Source organism: Anopheles coluzzii, chromosome 3, assembly GCF_943734685.1.
Source record: "Anopheles coluzzii chromosome 3, AcolN3, whole genome shotgun sequence".
Lineage (NCBI taxonomy): Eukaryota > Metazoa > Arthropoda > Insecta > Diptera > Culicidae > Anopheles > Anopheles coluzzii.
Genome location: NC_064671.1, coordinates 24,531,567 through 24,547,336, shown reverse-complemented (window position 1 = coordinate 24,547,336; position 15,770 = coordinate 24,531,567). Strand labels below are relative to the sequence as shown.

General features: G+C 46.1%; 3 protein-coding genes across 3 annotated transcripts in view; 1 reads left to right on the top strand and 2 right to left on the bottom strand.

Annotated features, from left to right (window-relative positions):
- LOC120954910 (cyclic nucleotide-gated cation channel subunit A) overlaps positions 1–6,429 on the bottom strand; it is a 100,733-nt gene extending 94,304 nt beyond the window's left edge. The window contains exon 1 of the mRNA XM_040375225.2: positions 3,820–6,429. The gene's annotated coding sequence lies outside the window, so the exon portion shown is untranslated. The remainder of the gene's footprint in view (positions 1–3,819) is intronic.
- Positions 6,430–9,882: 3,453 nt separating this feature from the next.
- Positions 9,883–11,134, top strand: LOC120959491 (chitotriosidase-1-like). The gene is made up of 2 exons (XM_040382931.2): positions 9,883–9,979; positions 10,052–11,134. The coding sequence occupies exons 1-2, from the start codon at positions 9,970–9,972 to the stop codon at positions 11,086–11,088; spliced, it is 1,047 nt and encodes a 348-aa protein (XP_040238865.2). The 5' UTR covers positions 9,883–9,969; the 3' UTR covers positions 11,089–11,134.
- Positions 11,135–13,405: 2,271 nt separating this feature from the next.
- Positions 13,406–15,562, bottom strand: LOC120958787 (protein arginine N-methyltransferase 5). The gene has a single exon (XM_040381794.2). The coding sequence runs from the start codon at positions 15,450–15,452 to the stop codon at positions 13,563–13,565; it is 1,890 nt and encodes a 629-aa protein (XP_040237728.2). The 5' UTR covers positions 15,453–15,562; the 3' UTR covers positions 13,406–13,562.
- Between the last annotated feature and the right edge of the window lie 208 nt (positions 15,563–15,770).

The window sequence follows — 15,770 nt, the reverse complement described above, 5'->3', positions numbered from 1 at the left end:
ATTTCGATTCGATTTTCCTTGAAATCCCTCGCCCTCTGGAGCTTCCTGTTCGATAACTCCGCGCCGCAACAACGCCAAGGGTTGCTGTACACGACAAAACAGCAACACAACACCCTGGCAAAGTGATGGAGCGGAACGATTTATAATTACTGTATCTTAATTTTCATCCGAAAGCTCCGGCTCCCGACAGCGGGATAGTGGCAGAAAGGATCAGTAGAGCGCCCCGCCCGTTCGATGAATTTTCCACCACCACCTTCACTGTTGCCTGCTACCAAATTCGCACCGAATTTATGGCACACGGGCACCAATTCCTATTAAGATGTCTGATTTGCGACTTTAAAATTTACGGCCACTTCAGCAAATGACTCCGTTGCGCTAATCGGGGCGAAAATTGTCATTTTATGGAGGTGGCCATTCTTTGTGTTTAATTATTTTTCAGCAAACGGAAAATGGTTGGGAGCTGGTGTGAGGGCGATCGGATTCGGTTGAAAATCCTTCCTTTAACTGTCCCAAACATGCACAATACCGCGTGCCGAGCGTTGCCCATTGTTGTAGTTGTTGATTATTTTTACAGTCCTCAGTCCGAAAAAATATCGAACCTTTTCCCTCTGTTTCGTGGAAAACTCATAATTAATTGACATTTTTAACTGCCCTTTTGAAAAAAAAAAAAACAGCGGTGCAAAGCAGGCAGGCGATGTTGCGGTACATGCACGTGTTTTGCGTACGCAATGAGAACGCGCAATGCCACAAACGGCTCCGGTCGTAAAAATGGGTGTTCTTCGAACAAGATCCCGTTCTCCCATTCTCCCCCCCCCCACCCCTCATCGTTTCCCCAATTGCACAAAAGGTGCAGGGAACGAGGGTGAATTTTCCAGCTGTCCCCACCAGAGATGTGTAAATAATGTGTCACGTTGCGGAGTGTGGAATGTGTTTGCTGGGCCGTGCAGGCTGCCGCCCCGGTGCAGTTTACAACGCGCTGCCTTTTGTTTAATATCATTATGCAAAAGCCAAACATTTGTACCTCCATTTCGGAATGTGCTAGCGGAGCTGCTTAATGGCACACGGGATATTTATGTAAGCGTCATAAACTCGCGCTCGTTATATGATGTCGCTTTGGACTCGAATTGGCTTTGAAAAATGGTTCAATTTGAACGATTTTTCACACGAATTCAGAAACGTTTCAACTCTTCTGTGGTAACAGGCGCAATGCTACAACGTTCTCAGTTAGTTGGTGATTCCTAAGATAGAAAAAAAGTTGTGTACGTGAGTGATTCTCGAGATAAAAGAGGACTTTGAAATGGAAAATGCCAGTATTTTCTTCAATCGGACACAATTTTTTTTGTAAAAAATTATAGCCTTAGATTTTACGGAAAAACAAGTAAATCTTAACAATTTTTTTGGGAAATTGTCCTTTTTTATCGATTTTCGGGACTTTTTTCACTAATTCCATTGATTCATGATTATACCTAGACTAGTCATTTGAGATCATGGTTGAACTGACAATAAGGCTTTAGTAATGAGTAATGATACTCTTAATCATCAATTTATCTTAAGTTTTCGCATTATATATTTAATTCGTATTCGTGTTTGTTAAGTCATTGGGCGACAAATGAGGATACATAACAATATTTGAGACTAAGGTCTAAGAAAAAGCTGATGAGACAGGATAAGTGTCCAAAATCTATGTAATGTTAGTCAAAAACTGCTCCACAAATGAGTGTTTAAGTCTTATTCAATTAATATCAATGTTATATCCAAAGAATTATGCCGCCTAATTTATAAATTTTCCTCTCATCTAGAATCCAACATAGTGGAAGTGGAGCCAGTATCTGACTGAGAACACAAGTGATGCTTCAATAGATATTACATAAACTGTACGTATATGTTTTGGGTCGGTCGCGTGGTACAGACGTCAACTCTTATGACTTACCATCATGCCCGTTACGGGTTTAAGCCCCGAATGGATCGTGCCCCCATAAGTAGGACTGACTATCCTGCTATGGGTAAATCAATAAGTCACCGAAATCCAAGCCCACTAGTGGTACCGACAGCGGTTGTGTTGTTGTGCCAAAAAGAAGAAGATATATCCAAAGATTCACGACCAAAACAGTAAGCACAGTATATTTTGAACAAAAAACATAACACAGTACACACATAAACCTTCATTGAACAACTTATAATCTGTCAATATCCTACATTAGTGCTCAAGGGACAAAGCCTATGATAGAACGGACAATATCCCAGCACAAAGATTTTGGGTTGAAAGGGTCTATGAGTTCCTTAATTTATACAAATCACAAAACGTAACAAACGAAGAGCTTTAGATAACGTATTTTCCAAATGTGACGGAAATGTTAATTAAATTTCTGATTGTAAACCAAGGTCAAGCCAACCGAATCAGATCAAGGAACTAAACTGTCATTTATGCTGTACGCGTATACTGGACTGGTGATGATCTGCGAGAAAACGCCCATGCATTTTGAAAGAAATTGATGGTGAATTCAATTTGGTTAACTTAGAATCTACAATAATTGTTACTTAATTACAAGAAAAGAAACGGACTTAATGAACCTTTGACGAGCTACATTACAAGAGTAGTCAATACCAAAAGCATACCTTTTCACATAAATCCCACCTAATAGTAATACAGTAGGTGACCGCTAACTGAGAGGTAAACAAGCTCCAGTTAACGAACAATGTTCGCTAACTGGAGTGACGTTTCTATGGATTGATTGTTTTGATCGGTGTTGACTGGAATAAACATACCAAACTTTTTTTCATTTATTATTGATATAAAGTATAGTAATTCGTGTAATAACATAAACTAATAGCAAACGTAGGCAAGAGACCCTAAATTTGTTTGAAAAATGCACATTTGCGACAAATTTCTCTTCATGAGATTCCGGATGTTTCATGTTTTGACGTTTAAGTGTTCGTTAACTGAGAATCACTCCAGTTAGCGAACCTCCAGTTAAAAAGCACTCAAGTTAAAACACATCCAGTTAGCACTCACCTACTGTATCTGGTGCAATAGTTCTGACTTATCTACTTACTAGAACTTTTGTGTCCTTAAACTCTATATGCAGAAATAAAATATTTTCAATCTAGTTTAAAAACACTTTTGAGAGCTGTACTCTACTTTCTAATCACTTGCTCTTTAATGGCTCTTAAAAAATATATAAAACTTTTAAAAACTTTACCTCATATGCTCGAAAAATACTATTTCAATTCTAATCTTTTGGTCGTAGCTTTACAAAAGAAAACGTGCTTGATCAGGCTGACCAAAAGGCCCTTTCCATCCCGGATCAAGCGCCATAAAACGATCCCTCAAATCGCTTACATGCCATTGCTTTCAATGCATACGTTACATTTAATCATGTCGATGATGGGTTAAACCCCCCGTAAGCACCATTTATCATCTGTCGACACAGGCTACAGGGCAGAGACTGTGTGCCATTTGTGTACCATTTCATCACGCAAACGAATGGTCAGTTGATTGATCTGACATTTACCCAGCACACTCGCCAGCCAAACGGTGTGAATTACACTCCCGGGCTCAAGGTTACCCCGCCCGACCATTCTGGTCAGTTCCGGTAGTTGTAGCGCAAACGTACAGGAGTCTGGTAGATAATTAAATCATCATTGCAATGGCGACGAAATGCCAGTAAATCAAAAAAAGAATAGGGAACATCATCTCACCTTTCCAGAGGCTGTTTTTAACTGCAGTTTTAAAAACAACACGAACTAAATTATTGATGAATAGTCGTACACGTGGTCTTATAGCTTTGAACGATTTACGTTAGAATGCATGTAGTTTACCTGCGTCTTGCAACTGCACTCCAGGTCCAGGATGAGGGAACGATGTGTGTTAATCTGCTTCTACCGTGCATTCACTCTGTTGCTGGCACCGTTACGAAGTGTTACGAGTGTTATGGGCTTTGATCGCACCAGTTTGCTGCCCTACTGCTTGACTCGACACACTCACTTAATCGCAGCATGCACTGAGCACAGATAAACGCCAAACAAGAGTATGCACCCGCCAGGCGAATGGCTGTAGATTCATTTCCTGTTTTAAAAGCGCCTAGCGCTTTGCGACCGGTGAAATTAATCAACAAGTTTCAAGCCTCGAATGGTGAACTTTGCTTTCTTCTGAGAATTTCACACTCACATACACACTAAAGCTCACACACACACGCACATACGCGCACACAAAGCACAAGTGGTGGGTGGAAATTCGTATGAAATGCACTCACCCTGCTCGCTTTACGCTTCTGTAGTTGAAGGGTGCAACTTTCAACACGGAATTTGAAACAATTTCACTAACAAGATAGAGCAAACTCCTTCAGGATCCTTCACAAACTACACACACACACACACACATACGCACTGACACGACACACTGAAACCGCTGCTGCTGTTGTTGTTGTTGATGCACTCTGGCTTTCAGAAGAGTGCTTTAACCGTGCCTAGGGATGGGATGGCCGGATGGTGTTTGTGGTACATAAATTTTCCCCAACTTTAACACACACATACACACACTAACGGCCCACTCTTGGGCGCGAAACACAACACCGTACCCCGCCGACGGGATGCACAAAATAAAGGGAGGGGGAGGGGGGGTAGACGGCCAGGAAACACTCTCAACAAACACACACACACTCGGATGTCTTTCGGGTTAGTGTGTTTGTGCAACGCAGGTTTAGGCCACGGTCCGTCCGTCCATCCAGGGACGGCACCAGGGAAACTTTAGCAGACGGAGTGCACCGTCGGCCAGCACGGATGGAACCGCTTCAAGAAGTTCATTATGTTGTATTTAATTATCCACTCTCTTTCTATTTTCCACTTTTCTTGGAAGATAAATTTGTTGCCACCACCGGCTTTCCTCCTCCTGCAGCGACACGACGCACACGCAAAGTGGTTCGCGGTTTGGCGCTTTTATTACCACTTTTACCTCGGGACCCTCCCCACCACCCCGGGAGGTTGTTGGCCTTGAACCAGTACGCTGCGATACAACACGCTTATTCACACACGCACAAACTCACACAGAAATGCACTTGTGGGGGAGCAGCTGGAACCCTGGAACCATTAGAAGCAGCACTTAAATTGGAAGTGCATTTTACCAACACAAATCACCGCGCACAACTGCTTCATGGCTTACTGCCACCCTTTACTTTCAGCCTGCCTGTGGCACGGCCTTACCAACACACAAACATTCAAATTCAAACCGCCTGCTACGACGAGCACGTTGTTGGCATCACCAAATCCAGCATCCGGGGCGGCTAACTCACACGCCGTTGACACAAACCAACAGAGAGCCAATATATCTGTTTTAATATTAAAAACTTAAAGTTGTAAATATTGTTAACCAGTTGTCTTCCACTGACCGATTATCCCGTGACCACCACACCACACACACCAAACCGCCACTCACGCGGATACGGCTGACTGGCTGGCGGCTAATATGCTGCTGCTGCTGCTGCTGCCGATGCTGCCGATGCTGCTGGCACTACTGCCGATGCGATTGTTTGTTTACCCGAGACTGGACGCGAGACTGGTCGGGCCCCGTTTCATTCAGGAACGTGCGAGGATCATCATTGTGCCGCGGGCGCCCGTCGGATGCTCGGCATCGGTAAGCCGAATATAACTCACACGCGTGTCCCATCCATCCATCGCACCGTACACCGTGCGGCTTCGGGAGGACGCTTCGGAGTCTCGGGAGAGCCACCACAGGATATAGACGCTTACCGCGGAGAGCGCGTTCGGACGGAGAGCCGTAATGGACGAACCGTTTTTCTGAATGATATCGAGGATGCCAATGATGACGATGGTGGTGGCGATGATGATGATGGTAGAAGCACGAACTGATTCACGATTTTGATCTCAAGCTTGCGCGCAGCATCTCCCACGCTGTTAGGCACTCTCGCTCGCTCACTCAAAAGCGCGAAAGTGTATGTGTGCTCTCACTTTTGCGCTCTCTCGCTCTCGTACGTCGTTTCCAGCTGCTGCTGCTGGCCCCCACCCGTGGAAAGCGGCCCTTCCTTAAGGGTACGCGGGCGCCACCGGGAGGCCCGCTCTCGGGCTCTCGGGGCCGCCGCTACTATCATTGGAGAGATACACGACCTGTGTTTCGTCGGATTTCGCCCCAAACAGTCACGCTTTTTACTATCCCTTCCCTTTCGGGTGCATGTGCTACGCGTGATGCGGAACTGTAAAGAGCCCGAATGATAACACACTCGTAAAGTGGTGAAATAGCACTGTTATCCATTATCAAGGCGGGATTGGTACGGTCATGGTATTGGCCTTGGAGTTGATGCCCGTACGTGCGCAGTGCTTTAAGCAGACAAGGTCCTTCCCGAGCTTCCCACACACACTCACACACAAATCCCGACGCCCCTACTGGAATCATGTGTGTGTGGAAACCTGCTTCCGGTAGTCGTTAGTAGTAGTCGTTATCCTTATCGGCAAGGGATGTGAACAGATTCGAGCTTGTCCGGCGTGGATGAGCTGCCAAGTTGCAGCTCACGGTGGTGAAGATTAAAGGTGTGAACATAAGGTGTCATTAGGAATGAGCGATCAGATCACATGACGAGGTCTGGGAAGTTTGGGAATAACTTTATGTATACGAAAATCAAAAACTAGGATTGTGCAACCGAGAATCGACCACGAAGCAGATGTTGGAGAGGAAGGCTAACTACAGATTTTGCTTCTATAGTAATACCGTTATACGAAGGTACAACCGTTCCAAGCGAACAGAAGTCCTCTATTCATTCAGGGTTGTTGCCGTCTACTAATACGAAGGTGCCATGCCCATAGGGTGACCTCACCGGATCACTAGTTAAGCCTTTGTCCCATTGATCATCATTCCAATTCTCGCACAGTTGTCCTTCAAAGGACGGCAATGCCGGACGCTAATCCAAGGAATTGGTGGCGAAGGAATTAGCGGTCCAAATAATCGCTCCGGACGCCCGATTTCATTACCCGACACCATGCACTTTCCATGACATATTGCAGGGCAACATTGAAGTGCTAACAGTTCGTCAGCTTAACTCAGGCCTTGGTAAGACTCAACCGCTTTCCGACAGCATGTTCTAGATCTGTGTCACCCTGTTTGTATATTGAGTAGATCTTCTGGGCGGTAGATCTTCTCGATCAGAAGATGAACCTCGACAGTAATCCTGGTATGATCCCATCTTCACAAGTTCTAGAGCTTCATTGCTTTTATCTGCTACAGCTGTTGCCCTTCATCTGTTTGATGTCTCTGGCAAACTCATTCACAGTGAGGTGTCCTTCCAAGTAGCATTTTCATATTTCGTTCACCTTCCGTGTCTCTTTCAATTTCCAGTGGGTAGGAATAGGTGTCTCTCTACTAAGAGAGTGGGCTGCTCCAGTAGCCTCTGTACTCCGCTTCAAAACGATGTTTGTTCGAGTCTGATGTCTTTTTCGATAGCTGCCAGAGCGCGGTCTAAGTTGTTGGGCACTTCTCAACTGTTGTGATGATCTTCAGGTGTAGTTGAAGTGTAGTGCATGCTGGAAGAATATGCTCATGCGTTTAAGGGGGATGGCATTGTTTACGTCGTGTTGTGAGCAACGAACGGCCTACCATTCCAGAAAACGCTGATTTGATGCACATAAATAACAATTAGGTTTAATAATCGGTCAAAAACCCTCAACCGGTTCGTGGACAGACTATCGTCCGATAACCCGCTAATACATTACACCCAACACCATGGTCCCTTTGGATGGATGGGTTGCAGAGCCTCTCTATCAACCTGTAGCGAATCAGCTTCGAAGAAGTAGCCAGTACAATTATCTATGGAAATGCGCTTGGCGAACGGACATTCGCAAGTAGAGTTTTTGAACAATCCTCTTACCTTTCTTCTCAAGCTTGTCATGCAACCAATCCTCGAAAACGAGGTAGGTTTTCTAAGTAGACCCACTCTTGGATAATTTAAAGACATTAAGTTTAAAAGGACTTCGGTTCCACTTGTGTATCAACGAGGTACTGCTACAACTCCGCCATAGAGTCGTTAGGCATTCGGAACCGGGCTTTCTTTCGATGCTTCGATTGTTGCCTAATAGAGCCAATATGTTGTAGATGCCGGAACAGGCTTATGAGACGTGCACTAACTGCCGCACGGAGTCCGTTTTTGATGCTACGGGGTGCCGTTCTTTGATCGCGCACGCTTCTAAACGAAGTTGCTTTACTTTTTTGGCCATCACGGTTAGAGTTCGAGTGATAAAGGTGTCAAATGAGTCTACTGGCTCATGGGATACCATTTTTTAAAGTGTATTAAATGTTTTGTTAGAGCTAGTGAACATAATATCATGAAAAATCGATAAATTCGGTCCATTTTTTAAATGCAAACATTACAGGGATTCTCCTTCTTTTTCTATTTGGCGAGAGGGGATGTATCCTCCTATGTTATACAAACTTTTGATTTGAAACATCATTTTCAGAGGCTTACTCTCTCTTTTATAGACTTCGACTGCCTAGGGTTTACGTCGCCTGATTGGAAGGTTTACGTCGCCCCAATAAGTATTTGTGGCAACCGATAACGTCTTTGCGATGCCAAATTGGCAAGGTAAGCTCTGTATTACATTTATAATAACAATTCATCAATAAATGGCGCCAAAAAAACTACTTACCATGGCATAGAAAGTTCTAAACTCCAGCGCAGGAAACGGGCCAAAATTTTGCGCAGGTTTTGTTCCATTTCCTGCCTAAGGAAGGCAGCGAATATCGGTTCGATCAGTTGCTGACAATTGCATGCGGACCAAGCCGACCAACCAACCCGCCAGCCACAGCGCCTGAGAGCGAACTGGAGATGAACTGGAGCACTTTAGCACTTTAGTGTAGTGTTGGGTAGTTCAGAATCTTTGGAATGATTCAATTAATCTGAATCCTGATTGGAAAGATTCATGAATCTCAAAAATTCTTGAATCTTCAAAGATTCATGAATCTCGAAGGATTCATTAATCTCGAAAGATTCATCAATCTCGAAAGATACATGAATCTCGAAAGATTAATTAATATCAAAAGATTCATGAATCTCAAAAGTTTCTTATATCTAGAAACATTAACGAATCTCTAGGGATTCAGGAAACTCTAAGGATTCATAAAACTCTAAAATTCATAAAGCTTGAGCATTTAGTTATTCTTCCTTTATTATTATTTCCTTTTGGCGTAACAACCTACGTGGTCATGCCAGCCTATACAGGCTTTTGAGACTTCATGGAAAGTACCACGCAGTTGAACCGAAAACGGGCAAGTTGTAGGTGGTATTGGGCAAATTCAATTTTTTGGAGATCATACATCTCTAAAGATTCACGAATCCCAAGAGATATATGAATTTTAATGGATTTATGAATATTATAGATTCATGAATCTTAAGAGAGAATATTTAGAGATTCATGAATCTTTTAAGATTCATGAATATTTAGAGAATCTTGAATCTTTGAAGATTCGTGAATCTTTGAAGATTTATGAATCTTGGAAGATTCGTGAATCTTTTAAGATTCGTGAATCTTTTAAGATTCTCAAATCTTTAGAGATTCATAAATCTTTGAAGATTCGACTCGAGATTCGAATCACTCGTCACTGAAGATTCATGTGAAAGAATCTCAACGAAAGATTCATGAAACCCATCACTACTGGAGATGCACTGGAGCACTTTAGCACTTTAGTGGCCTGTCCCAAGAAATTGCTCGAAATTGCACAGCGGCTGATTAACATTCTTCTCCCCCCGTTTCCTAGAGAGAACAGCTCAGGTTTGCTTTGTTTATCAATTATATTTCCAGGAAAAATGGAATCCATATCAAGCAAAAAATATTCAACTGTGGTAAGCACACGTTCCACCTGCTATATATATAGACCACGTTCGACAAACGTATTATTCAGTCGCAGTCGCGGAGCCAAAGAGTTCGTTGTTTACAGTAAATAGTCGTGCTTCATATCAGACACATCTTAACATGCCGAGCAGTGAGTCAGCCATTCATTACTATCGCATAGCGTCGTGAGTTTCACACTTGTACGCTACACGTTCATTCACAGAGCCTATCTTTGGATTCTACGGCGGTTGGGCCACCTATCGCAGCGGAAAGGGTAGATGCACCGTGGAAGACCTGAACCCGCACCTGTGCACCCATCTTATCTACGCGTTTGTGGCGCTGGATCACAGCGGATCGATCGTGCAGAAGGATGATACCGAGCGGAATGCGATGCGTCGCTTTAACTGCTTGCGCAACAGCAATCCGAGCCTGAAGACCCTTGTGTCGGTTGGTGGTGCCGTCGGTTGTGGATCTGCGTTCGCTAGTGTGGCGGCCAGCTCGAGTCTACGCGCGAGCTTTGCGCGGAATGTGCGTGAGTTCTGCGGGTCGTACGGCTTCAACGGGGTGGACATTGACTGGGAATTTCCCGAGAGTAGCTCCGACCAGAGCAACTTTGTGCAGCTGCTGTCTGCATTGTCGTCTGAGCTGCACAGCAATGGTCTGCTCTTGACTACGTCGGTCGGTGTTAACCGGCCGTACGACATGTCCGGCATTGCCCGCCACGTTGACTACATTCTGCTGATGAGCTACGATTACAACGGCTCGTGGGACAGCTACACTGGCCACAATGCGCCGCTTTCCTGGGGCAGTGTAGAAACCGACTACCAGCGACGGCTGAACGTTGAAGCTAGCGTTAGCGATTGGATTGGACGTGGTGGTGTACCCAAGTCGAAGCTGATCGTCGGTTTAGCTGCGTACGGACGTACGTTCACGCTGAGCTGCTCGGGCAACTATAAACCACGGGCGTCCGCCACGGGTGCTGGACGCTCTGGCCCGTACACACAGCAGCAGGGCACACTTGCCTACTACGAGGTGAGGGATGCGTTTGGTGAAGGACGCATTTGGGATGATCAGCAGCACGTGCCTTATGCGGTTAGCGGCGATCAGTGGGTTAGCTACGATGATCCGCAAAGTATTCGCATGAAATGTGAGTTCATTCGAAGGGAAGGCCTGGGTGGAGCAATGATCTGGTCGATCGACCAGGATGAGTTCCAGGGAGGAAGATTCACGCTGCTGCGTACGGTTGCTGAATGTTTGTAAACGTTTCTGGAATGGTGAAATGTTAAATAAACACATTAGAAAATATGATTAATACGTTTATATTATGCTAAAGCACAGTTTAAAGCTTTTTGCATCAATTCAAGATTATATTTTTACAACTGTTGCCAAGCACGTGTTTGTCTCGAGCACTTTCAATTCACAACTGTCTATTTTGTAGTGATGGGAAAAATTAAGATTTCGTCGGAATCGATTCCGGCTAGTTCCGAAGTTTTCTGGAATCGATTGAGGATAGCAGGTTCGGAATCAGTTTTCACAATTGATTCCGGAATCGGCTGCGGAATTGGTTCCGGAATCGGCTACGGAATCGGAATCGGTTCTGTAATCGGAATCGTCTCGGGAATCGGCTCGGGAATCGGAAGTATTGATAGCCGCAAAAGATTAAAATTTACTATCGACTGAATTCGCTCCTGAAACTGTTTATTTCTATTCAAGAACCAATTCTGATTCCGGATCTAATTCCATTTCTGGAGTAAATCCTGATTCCGTTACCGGATATTCTGGAGTAAACTGTGATTCCCACGACGAGTTCGATTCCGGAGCCGATTCTGTTTCCGTAGCCGACTTTGAAATCGGCTCGGGAGTCAACTCCGGAATCGGAATCGGTTCCAAAATCGGAATCGGCTCTAGAACTGATTATGAACACGGAGTCGGAAACGGGTAAGTCCAGTTCCGAGCTCCCATCACTAATACTATTTTGATATGTTTGTAAAAATATTTTGTTATAGATATGTGCTTAAAAGTACTCGACCAATTGTTCTTGTTAGATTTTAAAAGAAGTGTCTGCTGTAGTGATGTGCTCTCTGAAGCGCACTCACGACTCCGATCAGACTCCGACTATTGTTAGTACGATGACTCCGGAAAAATGGGAACCACTAGTTCCGTCCGGAGTCGTCCCAACTCGCTTAGAATCGGCCGATACACACGATCTGACTCTGAACGACTACGGGCGACTCCGAGCGTTACCGGACAGTTCCAGACGATTCCGAACGACTCCGGACAATCCGGCAGGGCGAACGTTCCAAAGTATTACTTACTTACTTATCCGGCGCTACAATCGCTTTGCGGTCTTGGCCTATCTAAGGAGTGTCCGAAACTGGCCACGGTCTCGCGTCTTCGTCCGCCAATCCGTTATCCCGGCCTAAAGACTTTACGGGTTCGGTCGTCTGATTCCAAGCGTACAGTATTCCTCTCGGAGTCCGGAGTCGTCCGGAGGTGTTCAGAGTCGGAGTCGTCCGGAGTCGTTCGGAGTCGTCCGGAGTCGGAGTCGTCCGGAGTCGTTCGGAGTCGTTCGGAGTCGTCCGGAGTCGCCCGGAATCGTCCGGAGTCGTTCAGAGTTGGAGTCATTCGGAGTCGTTCCGAAGTCGATTGGAGTCTGAGTAGTTCGGAGTCGACCGGAATCGGAGTCAACAGGAGCCTTTGTGCTTGTTACCAGACATTTCCCTTCGTTGTGTTTTTTTATCTTTCACTTTGCGCGTGTACTTCTTATACAGAACGACTCCGAACGACTCCTAACGACTCCGGACGACTCCGACTCCGAACGACTCCGAACGGCTCCGGACGACTCCGGGCGATTCTGGACGATTCCAAACGACTCCGGATGATGCAGGACGGACCTACCTTCCCGAGTCGATTCCGCATTAATCGGAGTCGGATCGGAGTTGACTCCGGATTTTTGCCAACTTTACCCATCACTAATATAGTCACAGCTTCGTCCGTCGCGGCAGGTTCTTTGAGGTGAACTAATTTCAGAAACTCCGGAGTCGGATCGGAGTCGATTCCGGATTTAAGCCAGTTTTACCCATCACTAGATTGCTGTAATCTTGCACATGGTCTAAATTTTAAATGCTTCATTATCTTTATCAAATCGCTTGCTGAAAATTAAAACCATTATTTTACTAGAAAAGATAGCATATCATTTCATGATAACGCTTTACTATCAGATTTTCTTCCACAAGAAATGTACCGTTGGGTCATTCATTTCGGGCTAATTTCATCTAATCGCAGCGAGTCAGTATCGCATCATATCGTATTAACATCATCAGTTTCGATTTTTTAGCACTCTTTCCTCCATTTCTGAAAATGATTACCTCTGAGGCTTCGGTTGCACTTGTGTAGCGAGTGAGCTGGTTTTGAAAAGGGCTCGTTCCTGTCCTGCGGCCCTTTTTAACCCTTTTTGCATCCCATACTTGTCGTCTCCTGTACCCTATCGTCGTCGATCGATCGTACGGTAGGTCTACTCCCCCCGGAAGAGTCAAACCAAGTTCTTTCCTTACAACTACACCCTTAAGCACACTACTTAATCATGAATTATGTCATATTTATTACATTTATAAGAACAAGAGTTTGTATTACTTCTTTGAAGTTTTAGAAACAAAAAAAAAACGTGTAAAAAGAAACACCCGTCACTGTCTTGATTGATTGTAACTGTCTTGTTTGAGGTAAATATCGTCCATCTACTGCCATATCGGTTGCCCCCGTCCGTCGATGTTGTGCACGTGCGTCACCACCGGCGCGCTAAGGCTCCACTCGTACCACACCTTGTGCGAGGCAACGCACCGCCAGAAGTGTACCGTAATTTCGTCACCCTTGCGCAGCTGCACCGGATCCGTCAGCGGTATAAACATCGAAAACCAGGACGCCAACCCCTTCGTGTGCGTAAACGGATGTATGCTGAGCGTAATGTCCTTGTACAGTACCGTGTCGAAGTACCCGGTGAACCCATTCATCACGCAGTCCAGCGCGGCACGGAACCGAACCGCCTTGTACCGGTTGTTATCGATCGGATCGTCACTCTCCCTGTTCGGGTGCACGAACTCAAACAGCGGCTGAGGGTTGTCGATGTGGTACGCATTCTTCTGATACGCCACGTACGCTTGCTCCATGTGGCGGGAGGAGATGACCCGATCCTTCCAGTGGGGACTGCGCTCGAGCAGCCGCACCTGATTGTACACCTTCGAGCCGAAGCACGGGTTAATGTACGAGGTCGATTTGCACGGTATACTGATCCCGCTGTCCTTCAGGTGCTTCTGCGCCCCATCCAAACACTCCGGCGACAGTTCATTGTCGCCGAACGAGCCCAACAGCTCCGACACCAGTATGTCGGCCTTTTCCGGTGGGTTAAACTCGCGCATATCCGTCGAGATGAGCTCCACGTTCCGATCGCGCCACAGCTCGTTAATGTGCGCCGTCAGCGTCACGATCGCGTTCGGGTTTTTCTCTATCACGTACACCTTCACCTTGCAGTTGGTGGTTTGCGAAGCGTTTAGTGCGGCACGCACCAACGGTCCCCGCCCACCGCCAACGACCATAATGATGGTGGTGGCTGTGGCACGATCCGCTTCCGGCACCCGATCCAACAGCGCCTGTTCGATGGCGTTCTGGTAGTAAATGTACTTGACCGGATCCTTCTCGAACACTTCGTACGTGAAGCTGTCCAGATTGTCGTACAGCGGTTGCAGCGGGATCTGGAGCAAATCTTCGTACCCGTGCAGCGGATTCTTGACGTAGTTGTGCTGTATCGTGTACTTGATGTAGTCCACGTAATGCGCCAGATGGCCATCCGACGGGTTCGCCTTCAGTATGAAATGGCAGCTAAACGTCCGGTAGAAGAGATTCAACATCGACTGGTGAGCCTTCGAAAGGACGGGATAGTTTTTGGCATTGGTGAGGAAGATGTTAGCCGGCAGTACGATCGCATCGACCGGTTCACCCAGCCAGCGGAAGATTTCCTCCTGCTTCGGCACGTCCGCCGTCAGCTCCAGGGCCACCTTCACGGTAGGATTGTAGTCCGCATGGCAGCGGAAGGTGTTCCACCAGCACCAGGGGCTCTCCACCGTCGCGTCCGCATCCTCCGCCACGTCACGCCGCCAACCGTGCTGTGTGAGTTTCGGGTTCGTGATGGGCACTTCCACCAGCAGCGTTCCCTTGAACATGGTACAGCCGACCGTGCGGGCAAAGTTGGCACAGTTCGTGCTGGACAGCTTCGTGTAAAGGTACCCATTCTGCACCAGATGCTCGGCAAAGGACATCTCCTGCCGGATGGTACGCTCCGCCTGCCGCTGTATATGGTCGACCGGTGAGTCCAGGTCGAGATTGTCGCCGATCCGGCAAATCACACGGTTTAACCATTGCGTAGAGGACAGCAACAGATCGGAGCGCGTGAAGGGACCGTGCTTGGAGCGAAGCGGTTCCCGCACAAACTCCCGATTGTAGTTCCAGTGCACGATGGGCACGGTGACGGAGCTGCAGTTCGCTTTCGATGCGCTGTCGATCTCCTTGGACAGGTTGCCGGCCGTGTCGAGGTAGAGCGATACGGAAATGTTCACCTTTTGATCCATCGCCATCGGGTACGAGCGAAGCAATTTGTCGGAAAAGGGTAAATTTTAAAGCAACCAGACACCGGCTTTTCGCAGCTTTTCACGTGCGTTAAAATGTCAACACATGGATGACAGCTTTGTTTTGGTTGCACAGTGGAAGACGTGCAGGCTTTTCGGAATGCTTTAGTATTTATTATATGCTTTAAAGCGCACTCTTTAATTTTAAGTGATTTTAAAAGCTTAAAAAAATAGTAAAATAATTTTAAAACATGCATATTACAAGAAACAAATGGTTTCCTTCCAAAACGAACGATATTTTTCATTTGTTATTCCGGTGACGTTTCT

What these genes read in the sequence shown, in the direction of transcription:
- LOC120958787 (XM_040381794.2), bottom strand. Translation starts at nt 15,452, where the DNA reads ATGGCGATGGATCAAAAGGTGAACATTTCCGTATCGCTCTACCTCGAC.